Genomic DNA, 11,683 nt, shown 5'->3' with positions numbered 1-11,683 from the left:
ACATGACAATGAACTTGACTTTGACAGAAACAGGCCCTTTGGCCTGTTCATCAATGCTGACCGTTGTCCAGCGAGCTAGACCAATTTGACTGCCATTGACCCACAGCCCTTTGAACCCCTCCTATCAATGCATTCCTTTAAAATGTTGCCAAATGTGCCCAGCTCAATCACTGCTTCTGGCTTCTCATTCCAAATGCACTCACCCTTTGAGTGGAGTAGCTACCCCAACATCCCTTTTAAATCTTGCGCCTCTGATCTTCGAACTGTGCCTTGATTTCAGCATCAATTCTCTGTGAAGACAACAATGTACTTTCACCCGTCTATCCTCACGATCTTACGTATCTCTACTAAGTCACCCCACAATCCCCTAAAGTCCTGGTCTATGAAACTTCCCTTTGTAACTCAGCACCCCCTCCTCCCACAAGTCCAAGCAACATCGTGGTAATTCTTTTATAAACTCTTTCTAGTTTAATAATATCCTCTCTTATACTGGGCTGACCAAATCTGCACAGGTTTAGGTTATGTTGCTAATAGGCTTCCCCAACCTGTACAGGTCTTCCTCACATACTTTGTATTGGCTCCCACTTCTTAGGAAAGTACCACACTTCACTGTGTTTCAATGTAAATCCGAATAATGCATTGTTTCCTGCAAGCAATGTAGAAGAAACACCTCAAATATGAAGCAAAACTACGCAGAGCAAAAATAAACATGAAAGTAAATATCTTTTCATTGTTTATTAAACATTTTTTAAATCTGACTACAAAAATACTTGGCCATTTAGAAACATGGGTTGTTTGACACCATTACCAATCATCCCATTGGTTAACAAAGAAGCGATTGGCTCTCTGATTGGTCATAGGCAGACCATACGTCAAGATGATTGACATACTGGTCAACCAATAGTGGGAACAGATTAGTTGAAATCAATTTAAGTAAAAGCAAAATATTAAATGTGTTTAAAAACATGCACTGAAAATATGATTTTAAAGGTAAAAGATCTTTGGTCTGATTTGGTTCACCAAGCACAGATTTGTCCATGTTGCTTCATCTTTATTACAAAAAAAACATGTCATCTCACAAAAAGGTAGCTTCACCTGGCTCCTCCCAGAATCCCAACCCTGAAATCTTCCCTCTCACATGCAGGACTGAGATGAATGAGTGAAAAGTATTTGGTTTGGAAGTAGGGTCAAGGAAGGAGGAGGAAAGGAAGGAGAGTGGTGAGGTGGATGGAAAGAGACACGAGGACTGAGGGGGTGAAAAGAGAGGGAGATGGACAAAGGGAAGAAAGGAGTAGGAGAAAGGGGGTGGCAAAGGGAGAGGGAGGGAAGAATAGAGAGAGGGAAGGCAAGAGAAGAAAGTGGGAGGGAGGGGGGAAATGGGGGATGAAATGCTCCTCAGTCCCTCCGTTTCCGGTGCCTCTGCTGTTTGTGATGCCTCGGTGTCTTCCTGGCCGTTCTTGGCCCGAGCCTGCGATGGGGCACTTGGGCAGTGACGTTCTGTTGCGGTGAGAAGGTGGGCATGCTGGTGGAGAGCACGGCAACCTTGGGCACCAGTCGGAAGTCCAGCTGTGGAAGAAGGTCAGATGTTGAGGTTGATACGGGGTGAAGCTGAAGGAGGTACTCTGCCCAGTCTCTTTGCAAACTCAACATAACCTTCACTCACAGCGAAGCAAAACTAAGCAGGAAAAATCCACAACGATCCACCTCAGGGGTCATTGGGAGAGACAAGCAAAAGATTCAGTCAGGTTGAGTTTATTGAGCACAATTCGGTGTGATGTTGGTGCAATAAAAACATACTTGCAGTTGCGTCACAAGCACGTAGGGTACGGACAGCACACAAATCATCCTAAATAGAAGGAGATGTGTAAACATTTAAGCCTTGGGGCAAAACAACTGAAAACAAGTCTATCTTAGTGCGAGAGGTGTGCTGTAGTCTTCCATTGCTGGAGGTGACATCAAAGACAGAGGAAGAGGTGGAAAGTTTTTGGGAGACAATCCTGGTGATCAGAGAGTGGCAGCTGAAGGACCAATAGCCATTGACAAACTGATTACAACGGGAAACGTTTTCCAGAGAGTGGTGAACCTGTGCAATTCAATGCCTTGATCTGCCGTGAAGGCCGTGTCATTGGGTATATTTAAAACAGAGGTTGATACATTCTCCATTGAAGGTGTCAAAACTTAGAGGGAGAAGACAGGAACATGGCATTGAGGGGGAAGAAAAAAATCAGCCATGATCAGGTGGTGCAGCAAGCTCGATGGGCTGAATGGCCCAATTCTGTTCCTATTTCTTATGGTTGTTTATTCTGAGATGCAAGTTATTAAAAATGTATGTTGAGTGTATGTTTGTCATTCTTTTGTATTAAGACCATAAAGTATAGGAGCAGAATCAGGCCATGTGGCCCATTAAGTCTGTTCTGCCATTTCATCGTGGCTGATCCGCTTTCCCTCACAGCCCCAATATGTGCTGCACTGTTGCTGACTTTCCTGTTCCATTCCATTCGCCTCAGCACACTGTGCGCCGTGATGCCCGTGCTACTCCATGTTTTACGTGGTGACTGAATTAGGGCGAGGGGGTGGGGGAAGCACTGGAACAGCCCGTGGCTCAGAATAACAACTTCGACAGTCTGTGGGCGAGGCGAGAACTCTCTTAGCACGTTCAAAGAGTTAAAGGTTAAGATATTATCTTTTTGTCCATTGAAACGCAACATCGTGAAATGTGCCATTTGTGTCAAATCAACATCGGCAAGGATCGTGCTGGGCAAGTGTCCCCACGTTTCCGGCACCGAGGTAGCAGGCCAAACCCCACCGACACGTCTTTTAGAACGTGGGAGGAAACTGGAGCAGCTGGAGAAAGCCCACATGGTTTTGGGGAGAACATAAAAACGGGAAGAACTGAACCCTGACCGGTGATTACTGGCGTGTAACCGCTGTGCGGGTTGCAGTGATGGAAGTTACCGCTGTGGACGGGAAGATAAGCGGGTGAAATCGGGCTTAGGGACTCACCCGAGTGGATCCATTGTCACTAACGCTGATGTGAGCCACCTGGCTTCCGTAACCAGTTGCTGACGCCGTGACGATATATTTCCCCGGTAACAGCAACCGGAAATAGTCCCCATCCACACCTTGAGACAAAAACAAGCATTGGTGGAAACAAAACAAACAGGCCATGTTATCCTTAGAACATTACAGCACAGAAACAGGCCTTTCGGCCCTTCTTGGCTGTGCCCAACCATTTTTCTGCCTAGTCCAACTGACCTGCACCTGGACCATATCCCTCCACTCATCCATGTACCTGTCCAAGTTTTTCTTAAATGTTAACAGTGAGCCCGCATTTACCACTTCATCTGGCAGCTCATTCCACACTCCCACCACTCTTTGCGTGAAGAAGCCGCCCCTAATGTTCCCTTTAAACTTTCTCCCCTTCACCCTTAACCTATGTCCTCTGGTTTTTTTTCTCCCCTAGCCTCAGTGGAAAAAGCCTGCTTGCATTCACTCTATCTATACCCATCATAATTTTATATACCTCTGTCAAGTCTTATTTTTCATTTTTCTACGCTCCAGGGAATAAAGTCCTAACCTATTCAACCTTTCTCTGTAACTCAGTTTGTCAAGTCCCGGCAACATCCTTGTAAACCTTCTCTACACTCTTTCAACCTTATTAATATCCTTCCTGTAATTCGGTGACCAAAACTGCACACAATACTCCAAATTCAGCCTCACCAATGCCTTATACAACCTCACCATAACATTCCAACTCTTATACTCAATACTTTGATTTATAAAGGCCAATGTACCAAAAGCTCTCTTTACTACCCTATCTACCTGTGACACCACTTTTAGGGAATCTTGTATCTGTATTCCCAGCTCCCTCTGTTCTACTGCACTCCTCAGTGCCCTACCATTTACCTTGTATGTTCTACCTTGGTTTTTCCTTCCAAAGTGCAATACCTCACACTTGGTTCACGTGGTCTTGTTCCTGGGACAGAAATGTCTCACTGACAATCAGCCGGTCCACAGAGGGGCCAAATTTCCAGCAACGGTGAGCGGAATGCCCAGACTCCATCCACCCATCCTCTCCCCCCTCCTCATGGAGTTAGCAGAGGCAAGGCAACATTTCTCAATTAGACCCAAACCTCATTTCCAGAACTCCACGTCAAATTCCTATTCTGTCTAGTCCCATCGACCTGCAACATTGCCCTCAATACCCCTCCCATCAACGTTCTTCTCCAAGCCTCTTAAAACTTGAAATCAAACCCACATCCACCTGGAGCATGATGAAAGAGCACAGTAACAGGTCCTTCAGCCCACAATGTCTTCAGAACCGTCAAGTTAAACTGAACCTATTTGCCTGCACATCATTAAAAAAAAATCAGACTTAATTATCACTGACATAGGTCGTAAAATTTGCATGCCTGCATATTCATGTGTCAAGAGCCTCTAAAACTCCAGCAAGGTGCCTACTTTCACCATTATCCCTGGTCAACCATTGGAGGGATCTACCACTTTCTGCATAAAAACTCACCCTTCATATCACCTCTAAACATCCTCCTCAACATCAAAGGATGTTCCCCGGTGCTTGACATGGTTACACTGGGGCAACGACTGACTGCCTACCCTCCAACACTCCAGAGAAAAAGTCCTATGTGTGTCCAACCTCTCCTACTGATACCCCTGTAATCCAGGAAGCATCCTGGAACAGCTCTCTGGAGCTTCCACATCCTTCCTGGAATGGGGCAACCAGAATGCACCATTACTCTAATCCATGTTTTATATTATACATCACTTCACTGATTGGCAATGTACAGAAGAATATTCAGCCCACAAATTCATGCTGCCCAAAAGCACATGGTCGCTTCTCAGACCTTAGTCCAGAGCTCTGTAGATGAGGAGTGATTACATTTTACAGAGAGGGCTATTTCTGAAAATGACTGGTGCACCCCTGTAATGGGCCACAACTCCCCTCCAATTCTTTATGTTTTTAAATAAAGACTAGATTTATTACATGCACACCAACACACTGTGAAACGCATCAATTGTGTCAATGACCAAATGATCTTTGGTGGGGGGGGAGCTCATGAGCGCCACCTTGCTTCCAGCATTAACATAGCACTCACAGCTTACTAACCCCTACACTATCGGAATGTGGGAGGAAACCAGAGCACCCAGAGGAAACCCACTCACCCACCAGGGAAAAGGTACAGACTCCTGACGGACACCAGGGAGAACTGAACCCTGATCGCTGGTGCTGTAATAGCACCATCCTACACTCCCCAGTTAGAGAGTGATTAGTGAGACTTGTGGAGGGGATCTCCTGGCAAATGCAACCTCTTTAATATCCTGTACGGTCAACTGCAGGGCTTCTGACCTGGGGCAAGTCCCCGCACTGGTAGGAGGGTGGTAGTGGAGTAGTGAAATGGTGATAGTGCAGGGTACTGCACACACTGGTCACCCTAATGACGGGTACGAAGGGAGTGAAATACTACAATCCATTAGATAGTTATACTGGGACACACCTGTGGTGACATCATGATTGATGCCAAAAACTGAGATGACAGCATCAGCAATCCCGTTGTTATTTTCATCCAAAACCATTCCTTTAATTCCCTTGTGAACCTGAAAATGATTTAGAAAGTGACAATTTGTCATCACACTTGTTGCAGTAAATCACCTTCCACGTCAAACCGAGAAGCACTCCTGGCGAACCGGACACAGAGTGAGGCTCACCCTTTGAGTGGAGTAGCTGCCCCAATATCCCTTTTAAATCTTGTGCCTCTGATCTTAGAACTGTGCCTTGTTTTTAGCACCAATTCTCTGTGAAAAAGGCAGTCTCTCTACAATGTCCCATCACACACTCCCAGGACAGGTACAGCACAGGTTAGATACAGAGTGAAGCTCCCTCTACACTGTCCCATCACACACTCCCAGACTGGGACAGCACGGGTTAGATACAGAGTGAAGCTCCCTCTACACTGTCCCATCACACACTCCCAGGACAGGGACAGCACGGGTTAGATACAGAGTGAATCTCCCTCTACACTGTCCCATCACACACCCCCAGGACAGGGACAGCATGGGTTAGATACAGAGTGAAGCTCCCTCTACACTGTCCCATCACACACTCCCAGACTGGGACAGCACGGGTTAGATACAGAGTGAAGCTCCCTCTACACTGTCCCATCACACACTCCCAGACTGGGACAGCACGGGTTAGATACAGAGTGAAGCTCCCTCTACACTGTCCCATCACACACTCCCAGGACAGGGACAGCACGGGTTAGATACAGAGTGAAGCTCCCTCTACACTGTCCCATCACACACTCCCAGGACAGGGACAGCACGGGTTAGATACAGAGTGAAGCTCCCTCTACACTGTCCCATCACACACTCCCAGGACAGGGACAGCACGGGTTAGATACAGAGTGAAGCTCCCTCTACACTGTCCCATCACACACTCCCAGGACAGGGACAGCATGGGTTAGATACAGAGTGAAGCTCCCTCTACACTGTCCCATCACACACTCCCAGGACAGGGACAGCACGGGTCAGATACAGAGTGAAGCTCCCTCTACACTGTCCCATCACACACTCCCAGGACAGGGACAGCACGGGTCAGATACAGAGTGAAGCTCCCTCTACACTGTCCCATCACACACTCCCAGGACAGGGACAGCACGGGTTAGATACAGAGTGAAGCTCCCTCTACACTGCCCCAGCACACACTCCCAGGACAGGGACAGCACGGGTTAGATACAGAGTGAAGCTCCCTCTACACTGTCCCATCACACACTCCCAGGACAGGGACAGCACGGGTTAGATACAGAGTGAAGCTCCCTCTACACTGTCCCATCACACACTCCCAGGACAGGGACAGCACGGGTTAGATACAGAGTGAAGCTCTCTCTACACTGTCCCATCACACACTCCCAGGACAGGGACAGCACGGGTTAGATACAGAGTGAATCTCCCTCTACACTGTCCCATCACACACTCCCAGGACAGGGACAGCACCCGTTAGATACAGAGTGAAGCTCCCTCTACACTGTCCCAGCACACACTCCCAGGACAGGGACACCACGGGTTAGATACAGAGTGAAGCTCCCTCTACACTGTCCCAGCACACACTCCCAGGACAGGGACAGCACGGGTTAGATACAGAGTGAAGCTCCCTCTACACTGTCCCAGCACACACTCCCAGGACAGGGACAGCACGGGTTAGATACAGAGTGAAGCTCCCTCTACACTGTCCCAGCACACACTCCCAGGACAGGGACAGCACGGGTTAGATACAGAGTGAAGCTCCCTCTACACTGTCCCATCACACACTCCCAGGACAGGGACAGCACGGGTTAGATACAGAGTGAACCTCCCTCTACACTGTCCCATCACACACTCCCAGGACAGGGACAGCACCCGTTAGATACAGAGTGAAGCTCCCTCTACACTGTCCCAGCACACACTCCCAGGACAGGGACAGCACGGGTTAGATACAGAGTGAAGCTCCCTCTACACTGTCCCAGCACACACTCCCAGGACAGGGACAGCACGGGTTAGATACAGAGTGAAGCTCCCTCTACACTGTCCCATCACACACTCCCAGGACAGGGACAGCACCTGTTAGATACAGAGTGAAGCTCCCTCTACACTGTCCCATCACACACTCCCAGGGCAGTGACAGAACAGTTTGGACAGACAGTAACACAACAACTGCAAATAATTGGAATTGAAGAGGTCTATGCCAAGCTGGAGTGCTTACAACCATGGAAAAAATTCTCACGTCCACATCAAATATCCCAGATTCCAGTGAGAGTTCAATATGTGTTCAAACTAATGATGTACAGGACAAGATCCACCGCACTGGCCTGAGATAAGATAACTGCAGTGTTGGGCCATTTAGAGCATTCATATTGGTATGCCTGGAGACAGCACAACAGCACAGAAATATCATATCGATGGCAAACTCTCTGTCCATCTACACTCATCCCACTTGCCCGAATTAGGTCCTTATCTTTCTATGCCCTGTTTATTCAAGTACCTTTTGAAATATGTCAAAGTAGTGATCATAAGCCAGGAATACAAATTCTGCAGATGCTGGAAATCCAGTGTAACATGCACAGAGAATGCCGGAGGGACTCAGCAGGTCAGACAGCAGTTAAGGAGAGGATTGAAAAGCAAACTTTTCCAGCCAAAACTCTTCATCAGGACGATAATTATAGAACAGTACAACACAGTATAGGTTCGTCAGCCCATGATGTTATGCCGATAGTTTAACCTACTCTAGGATCAGTCTATCCCTTCCATTCCACAAAGCCCTCTTTTTTTTCCTTTCATCTATATGCCCATCTAAGAGTCTCTTATATGCCCTTAAAGTATTTGCCTCTACCCCCACCTGTGGCAGCACAGTCCACCGCCCACCACTGTCAGTTTACAAAAAAACCTACCTGACATCCACCTACACTTTCCTCCAATCACCTTGAAATTATGCCCCTTGCATATTAGCCATTTCCACCCTGGGAAAAATATCTCTGGTTGTCCACTCTGCCTCAACATCTTGTACACCTCTACCAAGTCACCTCCTAACTCTTTACTCTGAGGAGAAAAGGGCTCGTTCATCATCGTATCAGTTTCTATCACTTCCCCCGGCAGCAAGTTCCAGGCATCAACCATACCGTTTCCTCTTCGGTCCTTTAAACCTCACCTTCAGCCTATGGCCTCTTGTTGTAAATCTTCCTAAGATGGGCCTCATAACTTATACATCCCTATCACTTTCCGATCCACAAAGAGACATGCTCAGTCTAAGATGCAAGATATTCTAAAAACACTGGTGACATGGAACTCAACAAGTCGGGCAGCATCTGTAGAGGGGAATAAACAGCCGATGTTTCGAGCTGAGCCCTTCATCAGGACTGGAAAGGAACGGGGCAGAAGCCAGAATAAACAGCCGATGTTTCGAGCTGAGCCCTTCATCAGGACTGGAAAGGAACGGGGCAGAAGCCAGAAGAAGCAGCTGAGGGGTCGGCTCCCCTCCTCTCTTTTCTTCCATTGTCCACTTCTATCACATTCTTTCTTGAGGACTTTACCCCTTCCACCCAACTGTCCCAAGCTTCTTACTTACTCACCCTCCCTCACCCATCATCCCCCTCACTTGGTCTCACCAACCACATGGGAGCTTTTACTCACTACCCCCCCCCCCCCCCCCCCCACCATCTTCCTATCTGGCTTCCGCTCACATCTCCTGGTGAAGTGACTTGGCCCAAAACGTCAACCGATTCCTCCGCTCCATAGATGCTGCCCAACCTGCTAAATCCCTCCAACATTTTGTATGTGTTGCCCTGTTTACAGCATCTCACCCCACACAGAAGTCCTCAAAAAACCCCAGCAAATCCACTCTCTCCGGTGCAACCATGTCCTTCCTACGGTGAGATAACTAGACTGGCACACATCACTCCAAGAGATCTCTGACCAATGTGTTGTAATGTTACAACAGATGCCCTTGTATTTACATTCTACGCTTCCCCCTGCAGAGGTTAACATATTACATGCCTTCTTCAACACAATATCTACCTGTACTTCTACTTCCAGGGAACCATGGACTTGCAGCCCAGATCTGTTTGTTCATCAATGCTCCGTAAGGGTAGGACACAAAGTGAATGGTAGTGTACTATTTGACGTTCCAAGATAAATCACCTCACATTTAGCAGGATTAAATTCCATCAGCCAACAGATTTCCATCTGATCTCTATCCCACTGTAGCATTCAGACAACCTTCACTATCCACACCACCACCAATTTCCCTGTCAGCTGATACCAATCATTCAGCAGTTCATCTGAAGTTTTGTTGTCTGTTTCAATCAGACCAGAATCAGTAACTCTGACAATCTGTGGAAAGGCTTGCCAGGTTTTGATGGAAGTTGGCACTTCCCAATGGATATGGTTCTGATGAAGCAGTATTACTGAAGTGTTAATTCTCCACAGATGCTGCCTGACCTCTAGAGCATTTCCAAAGCTTCTCATTTCCGATTTCCTGACCTCGTCCCGTTTTTTAAAAATTCCAATTTCCTGACATTTTGTTTCAATTCCCATTTCCCTGACCTCCTGACTAACTCTATTTTTTCTGCTTTTATTTCTAATTTCTAGCACCTGCATTTCTTTATTTTTACCCAGAACTACAAAACAGATTTCTGTCCACAGTGATAAACGGAAACAGTTGAGTTTTGTGCTGAAGTATACGATTTAACTTGGTTGCATTTTTGATTTGCCGCCTCAGCAGCGACGCGGCGTCTCACCTCTTCAATGTAGGCTAGCAGAGCTTCACGATTCCCGTACCATTCCCGCTGAAGCTCGTTCGCCGGCGGAAACTTCTTGCAGCTCAGTTCCAGCGTGATCTCAAAGCAGTTGGTGTAGAGGTAATTGAAGTCTTGCATTCCTGGATGTAGCACAGAAACAAAAGTTCAGTAGCCCAGACAACCTGATAAATGAAGTCTGCCCCTGTCATTCCTGCTCACCACAGGGCAGGAATATGATTGACAGCTAGACTAATTACACGCAGCGGCTAATTTATTAGGTGCAAGAGGTATGTTGTCCGTGGCCTTCTGCTCTTGTAGCACATCCATTTGAAGGTTTAATGTGTTGTGGTTTCAGAGATGCTCTTCTGCCCACCTCTGTTGTAATGCGTCGTTGTTACTGCCACCTTGAACCAGTCTGGACATTCTCCTCTGATCTCCCTCATTACAGATATTTTCGCCCACAGAACTGCCACTCGCGGGCATCTTGTTTCGCGCACCATTCTCTGCAAACTCTAGAGACGGTTATGGGTGAAAAATCCCAGGAGGTCAGCCGTTTGCGATGCTCAAACCACCCCATCTGGCACCAGCAATCGTTCCATAGTCAAAGTCACTTCGATCACATTTCTTCCCCATTCTGACATTTGGTCTGTTCAACAACATGACCATGTCTGCATGCTACTATGCACTGAGTTGCTGCCACATGATTGGCTGATCTTATATTTGCATTAATGAGGTGTACAGGCATACCTAATAAAGTGGCCACTGAGTGCAAAGTGAGCCAGCAGGCCCTCGGCTTGACAGAGGGTTAATGAAGAACAGATATCACCAGAGAGAATGGGGAGGGAGAGAGGGCAGGGGTTTAGAAGTGACCCACCCTGACCCACCAAGTGTGAAGTATAAACTTTGATAAGCACAAGAGATTCTGCAGATGCTGGAAATCTTCACACACACACACACACACACACACACACACACACACACACACACACACACACACACACACACACACACACACACACACACACACACACACACACACACACACACACACACACACACACACACTCACTCTGCTGGAGGAACCTCATCAGGACTCAGCACGAAACGTTGACTGTTTATTCCTCTCCCTCGATGCTACCTGACCTGCTGAGTTCCTCCAGCATTTTGTCTGTGTTGCCCTGGATTTCCAGCACCTGCAGAATCTCGTGTTTAGGATGTGAAAGGTGCCTTACAAATGCAGGCCTGAGAGTGGTCAGAGGATTGCACCCGACATATTGGTCATAAAGCAGGTCTAGTCCTGAGCTTAAAGTTCAAAAAATTCAAACATTAATTGGCGATCTTTGGCCCTAGTGGGGCAAGAGGTGGTCCTGAATCTGGGCTCCCAGTCTAAAATCTAACCA

At 47.3% G+C, this 11,683-nt stretch overlaps 1 protein-coding gene across 1 annotated transcript in view; it reads right to left on the bottom strand.

Annotated features, from left to right (window-relative positions):
• Positions 1 to 1,262: 1,262 nt before the first annotated feature.
• cpn1 (carboxypeptidase N, polypeptide 1) overlaps positions 1,263 to 11,683 on the bottom strand; it is a 59,622-nt gene continuing 49,201 nt past the window's right edge. The window contains 4 exon segments of the mRNA XM_073026948.1: positions 1,263 to 1,566; positions 3,004 to 3,122; positions 5,514 to 5,613; positions 10,284 to 10,423. Of these exon segments, the coding sequence (XP_072883049.1) occupies positions 1,396 to 1,566; positions 3,004 to 3,122; positions 5,514 to 5,613; positions 10,284 to 10,423 (530 nt within the window). The 3' untranslated portion in view covers positions 1,263 to 1,395.

The sequence above is a fragment of the Hemitrygon akajei genome, chromosome 23 (assembly GCF_048418815.1).
Source record: "Hemitrygon akajei chromosome 23, sHemAka1.3, whole genome shotgun sequence".
Lineage (NCBI taxonomy): Eukaryota > Metazoa > Chordata > Chondrichthyes > Myliobatiformes > Dasyatidae > Hemitrygon > Hemitrygon akajei.
This window is presented reverse-complemented; position numbering and strand designations above follow the sequence as displayed.